The sequence below is a fragment of the Penicillium cosmopolitanum genome (assembly GCF_028827165.1).
Source record: "Penicillium cosmopolitanum strain IBT 29677 chromosome Unknown utg000011l:1.0-3548175.0:1.0-3550911.0, whole genome shotgun sequence".
Taxonomy (NCBI): Eukaryota; Fungi; Ascomycota; class Eurotiomycetes; order Eurotiales; family Aspergillaceae; genus Penicillium; species Penicillium cosmopolitanum.
The window spans coordinates 2,574,162-2,592,510 of NW_026622681.1; the positions used below are offsets into that span (position 1 = coordinate 2,574,162).

The 18,349-nt window shown below is 47.3% G+C and overlaps 8 protein-coding genes across 8 annotated transcripts; 4 read left to right on the top strand and 4 right to left on the bottom strand.

Annotated features, from left to right (window-relative positions):
- Positions 1–1,599: 1,599 nt before the first annotated feature.
- On the top strand, positions 1,600–4,256 carry N7509_012469 (fungal specific transcription factor domain-containing protein; the record flags this gene model as incomplete). Its single annotated transcript, XM_056637106.1, has 11 exons — positions 1,600–1,678; positions 1,731–1,771; positions 1,851–2,396; positions 2,482–2,507; positions 2,553–2,782; positions 2,841–2,862; positions 2,914–3,166; positions 3,216–3,230; positions 3,281–3,484; positions 3,541–4,007; positions 4,064–4,256. The coding sequence occupies 11 exons, from the start codon at positions 1,600–1,602 to the stop codon at positions 4,254–4,256; spliced, it is 2,076 nt and encodes a 691-aa protein (XP_056483136.1).
- A 451-nt stretch (positions 4,257–4,707) lies between these two features.
- On the bottom strand, positions 4,708–6,431 carry N7509_012470 (MFS transporter; the record flags this gene model as incomplete). Its single annotated transcript, XM_056637107.1, has 3 exons — positions 4,708–5,301; positions 5,353–6,281; positions 6,356–6,431. 3 exons carry the CDS (start codon positions 6,429–6,431, stop codon positions 4,708–4,710), a joined length of 1,599 nt encoding a protein of 532 aa, XP_056483137.1.
- Positions 6,432–8,385: 1,954 nt separating this feature from the next.
- Positions 8,386–8,848, top strand: N7509_012471 (uncharacterized protein; the record flags this gene model as incomplete). The annotated part of the gene is made up of 3 exons (XM_056637108.1): positions 8,386–8,462; positions 8,513–8,562; positions 8,619–8,848. 3 exons carry the CDS (start codon positions 8,386–8,388, stop codon positions 8,846–8,848), a joined length of 357 nt encoding a protein of 118 aa, XP_056483138.1.
- A 669-nt stretch (positions 8,849–9,517) lies between these two features.
- Positions 9,518–10,813, bottom strand: N7509_012472 (aldehyde reductase II; the record flags this gene model as incomplete). Its single annotated transcript, XM_056637109.1, has 2 exons — positions 9,518–10,543; positions 10,805–10,813. 2 exons carry the CDS (start codon positions 10,811–10,813, stop codon positions 9,518–9,520), a joined length of 1,035 nt encoding a protein of 344 aa, XP_056483139.1.
- A 213-nt stretch (positions 10,814–11,026) lies between these two features.
- N7509_012473 (VOC family protein) lies at positions 11,027–11,706 on the top strand (the record flags this gene model as incomplete). Its single annotated transcript, XM_056637110.1, has 2 exons — positions 11,027–11,161; positions 11,224–11,706. 2 exons carry the CDS (start codon positions 11,027–11,029, stop codon positions 11,704–11,706), a joined length of 618 nt encoding a protein of 205 aa, XP_056483140.1.
- Positions 11,707–12,700: 994 nt separating this feature from the next.
- On the top strand, positions 12,701–14,428 carry N7509_012474 (MFS transporter; the record flags this gene model as incomplete). Its single annotated transcript, XM_056637111.1, has 3 exons — positions 12,701–13,941; positions 14,004–14,127; positions 14,180–14,428. 3 exons carry the CDS (start codon positions 12,701–12,703, stop codon positions 14,426–14,428), a joined length of 1,614 nt encoding a protein of 537 aa, XP_056483141.1.
- A 498-nt stretch (positions 14,429–14,926) lies between these two features.
- On the bottom strand, positions 14,927–15,682 carry N7509_012475 (dynein light chain Tctex-type family protein; the record flags this gene model as incomplete). The annotated part of the gene is made up of 4 exons (XM_056637112.1): positions 14,927–15,217; positions 15,318–15,392; positions 15,480–15,605; positions 15,653–15,682. 4 exons carry the CDS (start codon positions 15,680–15,682, stop codon positions 14,927–14,929), a joined length of 522 nt encoding a protein of 173 aa, XP_056483142.1.
- A 978-nt stretch (positions 15,683–16,660) lies between these two features.
- On the bottom strand, positions 16,661–17,746 carry N7509_012476 (uncharacterized protein; the record flags this gene model as incomplete). Its single annotated transcript, XM_056637113.1, has 1 exon — positions 16,661–17,746. One exon carries the CDS (start codon positions 17,744–17,746, stop codon positions 16,661–16,663), a length of 1,086 nt encoding a protein of 361 aa, XP_056483143.1.
- Positions 17,747–18,349: the final 603 nt, after the last annotated feature.

Here is an 18,349-nt window from a genome sequence, read left to right on the forward strand (position 1 = left end):
TATGCTTTTATCATATTCACCAAATAAGTGTCATCAAAGGGTCATAGCAAGCTTTGGCGCTTTTGACAACCCATGTACCCGCCCTTCCTCATGGAGAAAAACCGTAGTTAATAATGCAAGAGAATATTACCGTACATTGACCGTTTTTGACGACAGTCTCCGAGTTCCATCTCTCCTGGTAGAATACTTGAGGTCGAAGCAAGACGACAACTTCAACGCGAAGCCTTTTCTGCATCAGATACTTTCTTATCTCTCTGTGACAATCAGATACCTTCCCAATTCCCTGGAAACACTAAAGTCTATAATAATTACCGGCCCTTTTACGTCCCCGCGATAAGCATTGCAGAACCACGAAAACTTCCCTTGCAGTATACCATGTCATAACAAGCCCCAATCTACTCCTTTTCACCGATACTGGAGCACGAGCAGCATACTTAGCATTGATTTACCGAGGACGAACATTGACCTGGGTCGAAGGCTATAGTACGGATAAACGAGTACAGTGAATCACCAGACACGCGTTCAGCGGAGATCCCTCTGAGTCAATTAGATTAATCGGTAATATGTACATAGTACAGTCAATGCCTAATTCTTAGAAAAGGAAATGGCAAGGAAACAGCGCCCGAGCGATCATTTCTTTATCGATTTCACTCGAAAAATCCTTCCGGGGACCCTTTGTCGATCAGTAGCAAAGGTACCGTAAATAATACGAACAAAGCAATCATCGGCGATTACGAGCACTTGGCCGCACGAACTCGCCACGGCCCAGACCCAAACAAAGATTCTCAGAAGATTTACGCCTACCAAAAAACAGTGAGGCTACGCCCACGTGCATGAGCACAATACTACGCCATTATATTGAAAAACCTTGCATCAACCGCCGGTTGGACTGACGATCAGATTGAGCCACAATTCTTTAAACATCCTAAAATGAATAGCTACGATAAGCACCCATTTACCCATTATTACAGGAAAAAGCCTTGCAAGGCCTTATTGAGAAAGCCGCACACGCATCGGCGACAGTCTGTATAAGAAAAATATCGCCTCTGACGAGCGAGCTCCGGCATTACGTGATATGTACAAGTCCGAGGAAGCTTGGAAAGAGGACACAAGGCTCCCAATTGTAGATTGCATCAAGGATCTGATGAATGACGTTAAACTCCCAAAGATACAATCAAGCGTGAGTCCCTGTGGCTTGGCCTAAACAGGCAAGTGCCTCCACCCTAATCCACCGGGCTGTCTTACCGGCGCGGCCCGCTAGGTTATCGTGGAGGCACTGCCTATTTAGGCCAAGACACGGGTACTACTGAAGCCCCGGCGTGCCGGTGTAACCGGCACGCCCCACCAGCCTGGTAAGCACTAGCACTAGCACGGGCAGTATCTTCAGCTGCAGGGAAGTCATGCATGTTGCGACAGCAGGATTCAGACCAGCACATCTTGTCAGCGTGGCAAAGCCGATGGCGGAAAATATTCCTTGAAAAAACCTCCGCCGGTGGCCCGGGGTTTATTCAATGACTCCAATAACGTGGGCCGGTCCCAACACAAAGGACAATCAAGGTATATTCAACTGCTCATTTGCCCACCACACCTTGTACAACGATGCAAGCAGACCGTGACCGAGTTGAAGTCTCTCCTTCTGCAAGGAAAAAGAAATGGATGTCACGGCGCAGAGGTGCATGTGAGATGTGCAAGTCGAAGAAAGTCCGCTGTGTGTAGCTCCACCTCGATAGTCGATGTGATTTTGTTGACTTTTGGTATGACACAGGCGATGGTGCGACACCATGTAGATATTGTAACGTGAGAACAAAATTCTTTCAAAAACGTTAGCATCGGCTAATGCGCCTCATTAGTTGCATGATTTGGAGTGCGAGTACCAGCTCTCGAAGAAGCAGCAGACCAACAGGCCTCCGACAGCATCTACAACCGAGGACATTTCAGTAGAGCGGTGGCACACGGAAAGCGATGGCTCTGGAGTTGCTTCACACATTCCCTCGCCGAATGATATACAGATACTGCCAGAATCAACAGCCGCAGGACTTGGAGCAGGCAACCTTGTTTCCGGAAATGCAGGCACCAGTCTCCAAGAGATGATGTTTGATAGGTATGCTCACGACGGTTTCTCGGCTACATCTATGGAATGGATTGGCAGTGACAATCTAGGAGCACCCTTGTCTGTCGACATGAGCAACATGAACGGGTTGGGAATGTTACCTTGGTCGCCCTCGAAAAACACCTATTCGGAAGCCAATTTTAACATCCCGTATCCAGTCGAACACGCCACTGATAGATCAGCAAACCCGACTTTGACCTCACAGTTTCAGCTGAATTTTCCGCCTCTGACTGGACAAACGAGGGACAGATATGATGAGAAGTTGTGGGAAGAAGTTAGTTCAAAGGTAAGCTTTGATCAGGAGGCAGTTCATTGCACTTTTCCAGCAATTGACCGTATGGAAACCTGATGAACTGACACAGTCTTTGTAGATTGCAATTAGGAATCTTCCAGGATGGTACATGTTACTCTGATAAGAAGACAGTTGCTAATTATGTGGGAGTTCAGACCATACCCCAAGAATCGATTTCTCTTTGACGGCAATTTTCTCGCCAGAGCGCCGACGACTCGGGAATCTAAGCAGGAGTGAACAAGACGAAGTGAATGGAATTTTCAGACGACTCTCCGACGCTCAGTCTCAGATGTCATTCGGTATCAACTGCGAGGAATATGACTGCATCCATTCACGCTGGTATTGGAGCGACACAGCGTTGACTGAAAAGTGCAAGTCTGGTACGTGCCCTATTCACGCCGTATTCTTCACCTTCTCGTCAGAAGCTAACTTGAGCAGCTTGTTTCGAAGAACCTCTCGGGTACGTCGCACCTTCCGTATCATCCACTGCGATAAGACTAAATGATGCTAGCATTTCCACCTTTTTGACGAGATCACATTTCGACAGTTATGTCCAACAAGCAAGGGAGTCGCCATCGATTGAGGGCTTAGCAGTGAAGCCACTGATTGATTCTGTTATGGCTTTTGGGTTTCACGCCCTGGCTACAAGATCCCAGTCCTCTGAAGGCTCTGATGTGAGCAGGAAGGCGATCGCTCGAATAAGAATGGCATTAAACTCTCGCGATGCCGTTCAGCGATCGCCCGACACACTCCTGAAGATGCAGGTAAGTGAGAAATTCCTAACGTGAATTTGGCCACATGTTGACTGATCAGACAATCTTAGCAATGGTACGATCAATGTTCTGAATTTCGACTTTCAACAGCTAACCAACCTCCAGGCGACAATTTCTGAGCAGATCGATCGCAAAGTTTATACTGAGCTCTTGTCATACGCAGTCAGCTGTGCCAGAACCAGAAGATTTATGAATCGTGATTCGGTATACATGACCATGACAAAAGAGAAAGAGTACCTTGCAAGGAGGTGTCTATGGTACCTCTACTCGATTGAAGTCGTCCATTCCATACGCGATGGAATGCCACCTGTAAGTTCGGGGTGTGCCACCTTTGCCTTTCTGACTCTGACAACAGTCTGAAACAGATCCTCACCCGCGACTGGACTGACTATGCGCTACCCGAAGTCGCCAAGGACACAGATTGGCTGCGCATCCAATGTCAATATGCCAACGCTCTCAGCTCAGCAGTCAATACGCTCTACAGCCAAAGGGCTCTTAGCCAAAATTTGGACGAGCGAGAACGAAATCTGATGCAGGCACACAAGGGCCTCGAAAACTGGCGATCAGGTCTTCCAATGCATCTGCAGAATATCCATCGGCACGAAACAGGGAATCTCACCCTTGACGACCAGAAGACGCGCCATTTGACATTGACCATGGTTCACACGTATCACGAGGCCATATTTATCATTTTCTTTCCGTGGACAGGAGTCAAGTCTCAAGGACTAATCTCGGAACACTATCGCAAGACGAGCATGGAGCTTTGCGTAAAATCAGCCCAAGCTGTGTTAGCTATCGCGGCCCGAATCTCAAGCTGTGACATACTCGACGGGTGAGAAAAGGACATATAACACAAGGAGAATCAGTTGGCTAATCTTGCATCTCTAGCAAGCTTCTCAATCTGATCGCAGTGTCGATCTGTGTGACTTTCTTGGATATTGTGACTACCGGTTCCAAGAAAAGCTTGCCATACCTAAGTATGTGCTGTGGAATTTTCGGAAGTTTGAGCTTGGACAACGAATTGCCGCTTGCCGATGCTCTCAAACTCACGCAGCTCGCTCAAAAGTCCGGGAAACCTTAATGGGCTGGGATTGGAAGGGTTGGACTTCATGTCGGAGTTTAGCTGATGGGTGATAGACGACACACGACAGAATATAAGAGGTCACGCCATAAACGATAGACAACAGGTTACAGGCGTCGGATGACGGATGACGGACCAAAGGCCACAGTTCAGGATATTCTTGACAAGGAATACCTTGTAATTACGTTGCACTGAACATTCCAAGTAGAAATGGGGTCGGGAATCTTTGTAGAATCTGACCCCCATGTTTTCACAAGTACTGCCAGTGGAAATTTTCGTTGTATAAGCCTATTTCAACTAAACTCCTCTAATTCTGCCTGGTCATTTTGGAGTCTTGAACTCTCACCTGGTCAAAACTCCAATTCTGCTTTCGTGGCTTCTTCGCAGTAGCTCGCAAGTTTCATTCGCAACGTAAAATCCATGGCTGATGAGCGATCAACCTTTTATCAATTCAAGCGTCTGTTGAATCAGTCTGTTCCCCTTCCTTCTCATTATTGGCCCACTTTCTTCTTCGATGATCTTTAAGTAGAAAGGTAAGGGCGAGGATAGTGCCAAATGCTGTCAACCCGACAGAGAACCAGAGAGTACCCCGGTAGCCATGAAGTAAGTCTGCCGCGGTTTTTCCGCCATTGTTGATCTGAAGTTCAATGGTACCAGCGAAACCAAGACCCAACGATATACTGTAGACAACAATCGTCATGATCACACTCGACCCCATACCCTGGTACTGTCGAGGCACTGCGTTCGAGAAAATGATTGTGGCAGCAGGCAAGGATGAATCCATCGCAAAGGTGGCAATGATGGTGGCGAAAAAGAAATAGGTCCAGTACGTCGAGTGTACGGGTCGCAAAGCCATGAGAAGGGAAGTGATGAAATAACAAAGCATTGCAAACAACATGATGAAGGAGGCTGGAACCTTGTTGATTATTTTTCCAACAATCAATGCCGTTCCTATGCCGGTGATGAGGATGGGAGAAAGCCATGCAGCCAGCTGAATGGGTGTTTGGCCGCCGATATTGAGGGATATTCGGATGACGTAGAAAAGCTAGACAGACCGTTAGATTTATATTATCTCGAGTCAAATATCATTACTTACCCATATACCAAATGTGGACCAGCCCGCTGCTGTACAACCAAAGACAAATGCGATGTCAGAAGTGAGGACTGCGACCGGTAGGACTGGATAGCGGGCAAGACGAAGTTCAATGTAGAAGAAGGCCGCCAGGAACAGGAAACTGAGAATCAGGCATACGTAGACGTAAGGCTCGTGCCACGTAGTAACCAGGCTTTGATTCCAGGCGAAGTTGAACAGAACCAGAGCTATCACGCCACTTGCACCTCCTGGGAGATCAAGGCGGTCCAAAGTTTCGCGAAGCGTTCGTCGCTTGTTTTGTTCACCCTCGACAGGCATATTTGGGATTGCAACGATAGCGAGGGCGAAGAGAAAGGCAACCCCCAAAGCCTGACTCCAGTAGATCCATGGCCACCACGCCATGGCGAAGAGAGGCCCAAAGAGGAGACCTGCCATTGCACCGACTGGGGCTGATGCAGCAAACCATGCAAACCCCATGTTCCTAGGGGCCTCGGAGAAGCATTTCCCCATGATGGCGAGTGCATTCGGCACAGTTAAAGCGGGACCAAGGCCCTGCAGGACACGAGCAAGAATGTAGACGGGGTAGCTGGAGTAGACAGAGGCTCCTGCCATCATACTGGTCAAAGCAAGCCAGCCCATACCGATGATGAAGATTGCCTTGTTGCCAAACTCGTCACCCAAACGTCCTCCTATCAAGACAAATGTGCCTAGAGTCAATCCGTAGCCCGAGATTGTCCACGATAGTTTACCAGGATCAGTGACACCAAAGGACTCTCCGATTATTTCGAGCGTCGTGAGGCTGTTGCATAGACCCAACTGATTGGTGAACATGGATGAGCACACCGTCATGATGAAGATGATGCGTCGAATCAAGTTGTAGCCATCGCCAATGTAAACGTATTCGTCTTTCGCAGCCTCTGTAGAACCTATACCTGAATCTGTAGGAGTTAGTCAAGGCGTCCAAAAGACCTACAGCTTTTCCAGGATATTTTTGAGAAATACTTACCATCGCCATGTTTTGAAAGTAGAATATTGGGATCGTGTGATTCATTTTCCTGCAGTTCTAGAGATGAAGTAGTCATTTTGAATAGAATTGAATCCTGCTTGACTGTAGAGACGGGAGAAGAGGTTCAACTTTGCGGAAGAAATAGGAATAATTTGGATTTTTGTAAGTCAAAGAGGAGGGCGTCGCCAAGCCATCTTGTCTACTCGTAAAAGCGCAATGCGGTCTCTTTGATGCTGTTGGCATGTCGATTTGTCAGGGTCCATTTCCGGAGCGATAACAAGTCTACAGCACTAAGCCAAAAGTCTCCGTTGACCCGCCCCCGACTCCCTTATGTAACCTACCCACTAGCCCAGGGTCCTAACTACTAAAACCAGATTGCTCGGCCAATTTTTGAATTGTGGGTCTAATTCATTCAAAAATGCAATAAAAATCAATTGGCCTTTATTTTCTTATTTTCTATTCAGGATTAACGCTAATATCTAGTATACTAGCCTTTAGCCTCCAAAAGTGCATTAACTCGCGAATCCATGAAGCTAATCAACTTGACAAAATAACCATTTTCTAGGTCCTCCCACGAACCCTCAATCGTCTCCTTATATATGCATTCTTTGAGTTTTGCCCAGGCGTTTTCAATGGGATTCAATTCCGGCGAACATTGCGAGCCCTTTCATGACTTTAATTTTGTTATTTTCCTGCCCGCAACCTAATTATATAAGAGAATTCCATTCCTTTCCTACATGAAACCACTTAATCATTCTATTTTTCACCATGATTATTGAGACAGCCCTGGAGAAGACCAAGAAACATTGATTTTCTTTACTGAGCTATATTGAACATGAATCGCCACATAACCTTAAAACTCGTAAGACCAATCCTCGTCCATGATGGCCCATTCATATCATAGATTGGCATATGTCTGCTTCAATTTAGGTCTTTTCCCATTGCGAAAATGCCCCGATTCTGATTTCCGAAGACTTCTTTGCAACGTACTGGTAGCAACGTCAACTCTGGCTCGTAGGCGAATATCCATTAAAGTAAGAGGTCTTCCGTGCCATGTTTCGGGAGAGATGGAGGGTTGAAAAGAGTCAAACCGTGACGCGACGCGACACGGAGAATACCAACGGGAACTTGTCTCTGGCGCCGTACGGAGTAATGTCGAAACTGCATTGCTTGGCACTTGAAGAGACATTAACAGTACATAAACTTAGACGATAATTTCTTGTTTACGAAAACTGCAGACGAGCACCGACGAAAATTTGTCTCAATGAAGAATGCGATTGAATATTGTGATTATCGCTACGAAAATGGATGGATCGCCCGCTAAGAATTGATAACACGATCTCCGACCGGCCCGGGCCTTGGAACAAAACGGGACTGCGCCGGGTTTTAGGACACGTCAACTAGCTGTTTTCGACATTACATACCATCCCTCGCGCATTTCGCAGCACGACTTTATGACCTCGGGGGACTGCATCGAAAAAATACATAGGTAAAGGGGGCCACGTCAGCAATTTGCTTTTGAATCGGTGCGAAGTCTTGAAAACGACATGATCTGCAATGCAGCCTTTGATGTGACCCAAAGACGCACCCTTCGGACAGATTCCAGCAGATATGTTATTGGAGCGAAATGATGCAACACGACCATATCCTGCTTTCCGGTATGCATATAAAGTACTAGTCCGTACCGACCTTGGCATTGCTAAACTGAAAGCGCCACACTGCTCGGAACTATGCAAGGGTCCGGTAGCGCGTCATCCGTAGATCTGGTTGTCGCCGCTTATGCAGAGTGATTTCATGATGCCGTGAGGTTTCCGTGGTCAAAAATTTCACCGAGTCGGCTATCTCCGCCATGTTTAGAGCCGAGCGTCCGACTCGGGAATAGTGATTCCACGTGAGACTCAACAGCTCGAATATCAGCGACCAGCTTGACTTGAAAAGCGGAAGATATCACTTATCAGCTTTGGCGAAGCGCAAAATACTACGGCGAATTCCTCAATTATTCACCTAATTCACCACTTGGAAGCACAAAAATGCCTGAAAAGCACGAGTTCCTGTTTATTTTACCAGATGGCCCTGATGGTCTCAAGAACCGAGAGTCCTGGACCGAGTAAGTCCTGGTCAAATTCACGAATATGACATGGTTCTAAAGCTCTCTAGCCCTCACGAACGTTTTGTTGAACAAGAATCAGAATACTGGCTTGCCGGAGGTGATACAAAATGTGAAAGTGTGGAAGGTAATGATTGCTAACGCGTTGCGAAAAAGGCCCTATGTACGACGATCATGGAGAGAATATAGAGCGTGGTAGTTGGGTTCTGCTACAAGCTTATGACAAGAAGGAAGCTTTGAATCTCATTCAACGTGATCCATTCACCATTGGCAATGTTTGGGATTGGGAAAAAGCTCAGGTCTTGAGTGTCAAGAGTGGACTGCGTGTACCGTTTGTCAAAAACTCAATCAACTTTCCACATGCCAAGATGAACGGTGGTAGTTAGATGATCTGGTAGGGAATTTGCCATCGTTTTTTAGATGGTATGATAACGTGTCTCATAAACGAGCGGCCACTCCTAGCAAGCCGCCGTCCCAAACACAATAGTTAAGATATAAATATTATCTCCACGACAATATGTTTATTCAATTTTAATTTGAGCATGGCGTTTACTTTTGAGCGACATAATAATTTTTTTCCTGAGGTGATTCAATTCACTATTTGCATATAATACTAAAACTTACAGAGCATTTCTGCCCCATGGATAATAAATAGTACAGCATATTAGGAGACAAATTTTTAAGATCAAGAATATCTCCGGAGTTGAACATAAAAGAAATATTAAAAATAATATACTATCTTATGCAGAACGCTATTAAGAAGCAGGGGTTGGGATATTAGGTTGTAATTTAGCCCTTTAACTATGGCGTTTGGGGGAGCGGCTCGCTTGAAGTGGAGGCTCGTTTAGGAAACATGTTAATAGAAAGCACCAAAACACAGAATAGCTGGTCAAGGAGATTTCATGAACGGTTATCCGCATCTTCAGGAATAACCACTGCAATTTCGATGTTTTTGAGACCAAGTACAGTGTTTTAGAAGCGTGAAACACAACTCAATTTCTACATAGATCTGCACTAGGCATACCACATGACCCAAATGTACCATGTTCAAGATATCAAGGACTTTCCAATACCTTCAAGACACTGTTCTCAAAGCTTGTCCAACCATTCTTCCCAAATCGCCTTAGTATATCCAGTTCCGTCTCATCATTAACCCATCTTGTATCCAGACCTTGGGTAGGATCATTTCTAGGCCAAGGCTTGTCGGGGTCTTGTTTGCGGAAAACATCGAGCCAACTATTGAAATTGAAACGGCCCGCAAATGCCAACAAGCGCTTGTGCTTCACTTCCTCTTGAGTCAGTGCACCAATGTGTAAAAGCGCCACATCCTCAACATAACCATAATACGAGGCTCCGAAACCTCTCATGAAGCCATCCTTTGATGGATCTTTGTAGAAGTCTAGCAACCATTTCGCCGTGCTACCTGCCTGTTGCTCGTCGAAGATGGCCCCTATCGTGTAAGTTGGTAAAACAGAGTTCACCACGAAGCTTGGATTCTCCTCCTGGCTGAATCTCCACATTTCCTTCTCGACTTGCGCTTTGAGAGCAGAATAAACGTCCCACCCACGTTCCGCCTCGTAAGGGGGTGGTTTCCACGCAGCTTCGATGGCCTCTTCGTTCCAAGTGTCCTCATTGATCAGGATCTCTTGAGTAGTCGAACGGTTGCTTGCTGCTTGATCACTGCTGGTGAATACGAAACGCTTGACTGAACGCTCTTTGCTGGCAGCCTCGAGAAGTCTCCGAAGAGCTTCTACACTTGGCGTAATGACTTTGGTCGGGTCGGATCCGAAGCTCACATCTCCTGCGACATGGGCGATGCCATCGACATCCTTGAGAACTGCGTCCCAAACGCCGGGGGCATTCTGATCAGGTACAATGACAGCCTCGAAATGTGCAGAGGGGTTGCGTTTGGTTAGGGCTTGCGTCACCCAGGCTGCCTTTTCACTCGAGCGGACAGTCCCGCGCACTCGGTAGCCAAGCTCAAGCAGCCCGTTTGCAATGTAGGAGCCAATAAAACCTGTGACTCCAGTCACGAGTACCAGGCCTCCCGGGGCACTATGCTCGAAGATGAAAGCATATTTCTGATAAAAGGAATCAAAACAGAGCTGTGAGATCGCGAGATGGTGGTGTCGTGTCTGCAAGATATGGCAGAATGGCAGAAGGAAGGAAATACTTCAGCTTAAGAAATGTAGCTCACTGCAATCTCGAAGCACGATTTATAATCCGGTCTACGGCTGATTACATCCGTGCTGTTTTGTGCTCCGGGGAGATACTGCCACACCAGTGGAACTGGCCAGCGAATAGGATCCATCGATTCAGTTTTCCGTTGGTCTGCGACTCACGCAATTCATGTTCAGGGTCCTTATGATGAGTCTGAACACTTATTCCGGGGCTGCCTCCCAACAGTGGGTATTATTTATCCGAGGCATAAACGACAACCGATAACTCTCTCTACATTACATCATTTTCGTCAGCGATTGGCTGATTTCAACAAGCACGATGCACATATATTTCGGACGTCGTCTCTCTGGGATTTCCCCGTTAACCAATCTCGCAACATCATGATGGGAGTCAAATTTGCTTCGTTCCAAATGGCTCGATTTGCGGTTTTACACTTTCTCCTGCTTCTGTCAGCAGGATTAGCTCGTGCTTCACCTCCGGCGCAAACAACTATCTCTCAAGAAGCTGATACTCCTCATGTGAGTCTTGAGCGGGCACCCCGATCCAATATCTGTCTTGGTGTGATCTAATTGTGTCACAGTATGCAGTTCACCATACTGTAGTTTCGGCCAGTTCCTTGTCGAAAAGTCTGAACTTCTATGTCGATGGACTGGGGCTCAACATCATAAAGAACTACACTTTTCAAGGGGATCTAACAACTCTCTTTGGGACTAAATCCTCTGTTCTACCCGGTTACTTTCTCGGCGATACGACGTCTGTTTACAACGGAACCGATGGTGTCATCTATCTCGTCGAGTTTCCAGATTCCAAGAAAGTTCCTACGGTCGATTCAGATCCTCCGAACACGGGATTATTCTTGACATCTTTCTGGATGGGTGACAAGATCAATGTCACTTTGGATCGTTTGGAAAGTTTGGGTCTGGGAGGGAAACCTCACATCGCAACGTTTCGTTTTGGCTCGGAACCTCTGGCGACCTATGCTACGGTGAGAGATCCTGACGGGGCACGAGTGTTGCTTGTCAGCCGACCGTACATCAATTCCATCGGTAAACAGCTTCCTTGACACAGGAGTGTTTGGCAGTTACGGAAGCCCGAGAGTGTTGAATTACATGTCAGGGGCAGGGCAGATTTAGGAGCGCAAACGGATTTTAGGGTTAGTCCATTCGATAAACATGACATCCTAGATAGTAGAAATTAAGATCAGATGTGAATGTTAAGAATAAACAAATTTCCGCACGGGATAAGTAAGAGGTAGAATTTCTGAATTCACAAGCACAATCAGATGGACCAAAACAGCAAGAGGCCAAGCCTCAGCTATCCGTAGTTGAAATCGGGCACCTTGCATAAATCCCCAAAGCTGTATTTTATTCCATTGCCCATTTTTCCCGCAGCGGAAGGGTGAGATCGTTCGATCGCCTTGCCACTCGGGATGCCGGGCCAGTGAGCTATAGAGACCCGACCTATAGAAATCAGCCAGTTGGTTTGGATGACGATAGAATCTGCCGGTTGCGCCTTATCAGGCAAGTCCTTCGGATATGATAACAAGTCTCGGAATTGACACGATAAGATGACCGAATTACCGAAGCCTCAACGTACTTTTGACATGGGACCCTGTAGATCTTCGATAGCCGAAATTCGAACTATTTCGGACAGGTGTATGAAGGATTTTCCCAAAACTTTTGGGGGTTATTTGCAAAAGTACGCAAGTTGAGGACGATCCAGTGTGTCTCCAAGGCCACTGACGTGCTGGAGTGGGTTGGCCTTGCTCCGTCGCGACGCCATCGGATCGAGACGATAGAAGGCAGGAAAGGTCAGAATTTAAGTGGAGTGACTGTTCAGTCAGCCAAGGGTAGAACCGTTTGCACAGTGCATTGAAGTGTAGCGTCGCTTTTTCCATCAGTCGAGTCCGATCTTACAATCACAGTCCACTATTGTATCTCGAGGTATCATTGTATGTTCAAGTTGTTGTGTAAGCAATCAGCACAACTCGAGAACCCAGGCAAAAGAGACCATAACAACAGTCTCTAGAAAGCGCAAACATAAGCGCCAACGCCATCATGCAACGCAACGATGCGATTCCTGATGAGGCACACGGGGTTGACGGAGAACACGACGATTCGTCCACACTAAGAGGATCTCATCAGGACCTGGATGTCAAACGTCCTCAGTCACTATCTGGCGAGATTGCGTTCATCGTCGTTGTCTGCATGGCCCAACTTCTGAGCCAAGCTGGTCTTGGACAGGTGGTTTCAATCCTCCCTGTACTTGGGGAATCATTTGGTATCGGCAACAACATGAGTCAACTTTCGTGGTTTCTAGCAGCCTACTCTCTGACAGCGGGAACATTCATCCTAGGTGCCGGTCGTTTGGGCGATTTGTACGGCCATAAACTCCTCTTCACAGCTGGATTTTTCTGGCTTGCGATCTGGACACTGATTGCCACGTTTGCGGAATCCAGTGGGCCTGTCTTCTTTTGTTGCAGTCGGGTTCTTCAGGGCATTGGCCCTGCCTTTCTACTTCCCAATGGAATGGCTATCCTGGCGAGATCATATGAGCCAGGGAGACGCAAGGAGATGGTATTCGGCGCCTTCGGGTCTACGGCACCCAGTGGATTCATATTTGGAGGTCTGGTTTCCGCTCTCGCTGCCAAGTATCAATCGTGGCCCTGGGGATTCTGGTTTCTGGCCATTTTGGAAGCCGTCTGTGGTGTTGTTGCCATATACTTGATTCCACATACCCCAACACCTCCAAAGGACACAACGCACGGTTTATGGGCGAGGATGGATATAGCTGGATGCGTCACAGGGATTTGCGGCCTCATTCTTTTCAACTTTGCGTTGAACTTGGCCCCCGGAGCGCAATGGCAGGGCCCATATATCTATCTCCTCCTGATCGCTTCGTTGGTATTCTTTGGTCTATTTGGATACATTGAGCGAAAGGCGACTTTCCCCTTGATTCCATTTTCAGCCATCACACCAGACATTTGCTTCGTCCTGGCCACCTTAGCATGTGGATGGGCTGCTTTTGGAGTCTGGGTATTCTATGGCTGGGAGTTTGTTCAGAACTTTCGAGGCATCTCACCTCTACTTGGCTGTCTGCAGTTTTCGCCTGCAGCCGTCAGCGGGTTTGTTGCTGCCTTCACAACAGGGTTGATCCTTCAAAAGATGCCTGCAAGTTTGGTCATGATGATCTCTGCGGCGGCTTTTTGCACAGCGGATATTCTCTATGCCACCATGCCTATCAAACAGAGCTACTGGGCGCAGCTGTTTGTGTCGATAATAGTAATGCCTTGGGGCATGTGAGTTACTTCATGGCTATGTCTCGCTCGCATCGGTGTCCGTACTGACTGAGTGTAACCAGGGAAATGTCCTTTCCAGCTTCCAATATTCTACTTTCAAATACAATGCCTCAAGAACATCAAGGAGTATGTCCATACCCTACTCAAACCCTTCCAGAAGGCCTTGGAGCTAAGTCTCTTGATGCTGTTTGATGTTTCAACTTTGGGAGTGTGAAAATAACTAACATTGTGATTGCAGGTCTCAGCCAGCTTGGTTGCAACCATTATGAATTATGCAATCTCTTTGGGCCTCGGTTTTGGTGCAATAGTCGAGACTAATCTCAACAAGAACGGAACAGATCTCTTGAGGGGCTATCGAGGAGCCTGGTACTTAGGCGTCGGACTTGCTGCGTTTGGCATCATCCTCACGTTGTTTTTTGCTCTTCATGAGCACAGGAAGTCTATTCAAACGAAGAAAAAGGTTGCTTTGGGAGAGGAGCAGTACTAGTATGGACTGACGTACCTTTTGAAAGATCTGGTGTGTCAGTCGAGTCAGTATGTGACTGCTAGCATAGTTCCTGGGTCGAAGACAGCACATTGCTCAGCCCATCCAAAGTAAGAAAAAGTCGGGTCACAACCTTGGAAATATACAGGGGACGAAGAAAAGAAAGATAGAAAGGGACAGGGTAAATCCATAAATCAATACCAATGTCTGCCGATTAACAAATAAAAAACACAGAAAGTAAAGGAGCTTAGGTAGAGACATAGCATTTCCCGCCACTCGCAAAGAAGGCCTCTTCTCTTCCCTTCTCTCCTCGTCATGCTCTATTTTATCTCTCCAGCTTCAGTTTCACAATCAAGGGTATACCCCAATCCACCCGTCCATGTCTACTTTTTCAAGGACAGTAAAGACACCCAAACCCAAACAAGCGCCGCATCCCACACCCACCAGCTTCCCATACTGGGTCTGGTCTGGTCTGGTCTGGCATGTCGTAGCGTAGCTTACTTAGTTCATAGCAAACCAAGTAACACTAACAACAACATCGAGCCCCCGCTCCTCAGCACCGGGGTACTTGAACGTCCACATGCCGTCGCGTTTGACATCCCAGAAGGCACCGGAAGCAGAGTGCATCCCACGCTTGCCGGCGTTGGTCTGTGTTCCGTCCGCGGCGGCGGTCTTGTCGATGAGTCCCTGCTGGACGATCGTGCTGTTCACGGTGAAGCGGTAGGGGGCCGGGGTCTTGGGTTCGGAGTCGGCGGGGGCGGTCGCGGTGATTAGGGCTTTCAGGATGGTGTTCTGCATTAATTTGAATTGCATTGGTTAGTCTCTTGTTGGTTTGTGGCGCGACTTTTGAGTATGGATAGGACGGTTCTGGGTTGGGTTTGGACGGGCTCACAATGATGGAGGAGTTCCACTCGCTGACTTTCTCGTGCTGGTATTCGGTTGTTTCCTTAAGGGCGGAGTCGCAGGCCTAGAGGGTGGTTGAAGAGCTTGTTGTGAGTTTGGGATGTTTCGGATATCTTTCGTTTAAAAGCGAAGGTGTTGCTACATGACATACCTCGGTGGTGATCTTTGTCAATTCCGGGATTGGGAGGGGCTGGGGTGTATCGCTGTTAGCAGGGTTTTTGCCATTGCTTTTCGTAGAGCTCTGCTGCTGCTGCTCCTTTGCTTCGTCTTCAACCGCCTCGGGGTATACTAGTCGGGGAATGCGGTGTAACGGCGAGAACATACCGACGAAGGAGTAGTGCCGTCGACAGCCATTGTGTATGTAGAGCTGGTGGGGAGGTTTCTGAAATACTATGCAAGGACCTTCAATTAGCACATGTCTTCTCGGGGCGCGGTCCCCGACACGCTGTGGCCTCTGCTGTCCCCGCCGCACCTCCGCGAGGTCGCGTTTGTTCATGACGAATGTGGAGGTGGTCGGTGGGGCTGGAGGTTGGTCGGAGCTGGATTTGCATTGTCTGAACCTGGCTGGTCGGGGTGTGATCTCACCGGAGAGTATCTTTGAGGAGAATTGGTCGTCTTCAAGATCGAAAGTGAATTGGCAGAGTCGCAGTGGTCGGGATTGTTTTGGTGGCATCATCGCGTGGGCGTTGCGTGTTCTGATTGGCTACTTGTTAGCGCGGGCTGAGGTAAGCATTGAGCTACTATAACGGTTCATTATTGGGGAAAGATAAGAGATGCACTCTTCCAAATTACTGAAGGGATTTGGTGGATGCTACTAGTACTTCTAAGGTTGTGGAAACCTTCAAGCTATTCAAGTTCCTTTTAGTCGTGGATCGGATCAGTACCTAGGTAGTAGGTGTCTGAAGGCGGAATGCGGCTGAAGAAGTATATATTGAAGTTCCCAACCGAGACAGACGAAGAAGCCACCGAACTTTCAAGTTACTACTACCAGTAGAATCATTGAGTTCAATATCGCTCGATGGGTGTGCCGGGGCGTTTTTGGGTGCCCAGATTGTACCTTTGTTACTTGTTATCGGTAAAAACTGAGGTTCTGTTGTGGTCCGAGGATTCAGTGGCAGTAGCGGGCAACCTTAGAAAGAGGCAGGTATAATAGTAGTTAGATACTAGTATTAGTAATAAGCAGACGGTGTACTAAAACTTGTATTTTGGAAAAAGGCTTGGGATAGTTTGTAATCAAATACATACAATTTCCGAGATGAAGTCCTGCTACTACCTAGTACGAGTATCTCTCTGGAATTGGAACAAATATAAAATAAGAATGGGAAGCACCACCTAAACAGCCGAAGGCTCTTTCAGAGTTAAACGCCCAGGTTGCTCTAAGATAATCAATGGCCCAGCAACAACACTCTCCTCGGTCGGGGCATCACGCTGATCGGCAATAGAGACAATAATAATTCCCGAGTCTCTATCAAAGTGAGAAGGAATTTTGACGACATTCTTCTTCGGATCATACGGCACGCTAACTGTATTAAGGCCGTGATAAAAGACCGCGTAGTACTCCTTCTCATGATCGAACTTGGGAGCAGTCTTCTCATCATCAAAAACAAAACGAAGCTCCGACCCTGGTCTCGCAGTAGTTCCGTTCTTGCTAAAGGCCAACTGGGGCAAATCCTGACGAGGACTGGGGTAGATTGGATTCTCGTCGGGACAGCTTCCAGGTATAATGAATGCGTTTGTAGAATCGAGGATCTGGTTCGGATAAGGATAGACCGTATCAGAAGGTCCGGAAAATGGACTGGTATTCCAAATATCAATTAATGACCAGACATTATGACGCGTTTCCACTTCTCCGATTGCCATAAGCGCAGATTTTGAGACATTGAGATTCGCTTGACGGGCGAGTCCGGTCAAGAAGGCCATGCTGGACACTTCTAGGTAGACTTGTAACGCGAGCCATGTCTGAGGATCATTGTTAAAACCATATCGGTACTTACATGGACCGGGCTTGATGGAGTTTTTGGATATCTGGTCTTGGAAGATGCGAAGGTGGCCGGCTTCATTGTCGCGAATTTCAAGAATCCGCTGATAAGTGGAGTTTGGCAGACCAAGCTTTGTGAAAGACGAGAAGGAGAAGGCCTCGGCAGCTTGTTGGTAGAAGGTATATATGGCCCATTCGGCACTCAGTAGGTTTTGGAAGAGAAGGTCGTCGGGACCGGCGGGACCTGAGCTCGTCGCTGCAATGACCCTGAAATATTCGACTGCAATAGGAGTGTATTTGCCTGAATAGGTGTTAAAAAAGGCTGATTCACCGGGAACTGCATGGTCCGAAGATTGGAGGTTGGTTGGAGGCGATGTTGTGGGCAAAGCTAGGGTTGGAAAGGCAATTGCCAAAGATGCAATCAAGGTAGAGACAATCATTTTGAAAATTGAATAAAAATTTTGATCTAAATGATATATTCAGCATGTGCTGTGGTTTTCACATGATTTATATAGGCGAGGGCCCTGGAAAGGAAGGGCTCATAATTCAACACGCAAGATAGCAATTGATGGATCGGGCAGTGCAAAATGATCCAAAAGAATCGCTTTTACTCGATGAGGCTGAATCGGCGAGCTGTAAGAGCCGTTGGGCTGGTGCGACGCGTGGTCAGTGGAGACTGCAACAGGAATGATAAAACTCCAATCTTTGACTACATACAATTCCTAGAGAATTCACAGTCAAGTTTCAGGGTATCGACATATCGACACGCTTAACCATATTTGGCGCATTCTGCGAGAAGTGGAGACATGGCTCGACCAGTTGGAGGCGCAGCACATGTGGGGATCTGCAGTGATTATCCATGTCGATCGCTCGCAGAATGCGCTCAAAGGGGCAATTGGTGAGAATCTAGAAATCGGGTTGACAAAAGCTCGAGAAGCATTTAACAATCGAGATTTCCGCCGCTTTGTTTCGGGAAGGGATGTGATTAAATTATCAGTTGATCTAATTATAAGATAACAATCCTCTCGTTTGCCATCCATGGC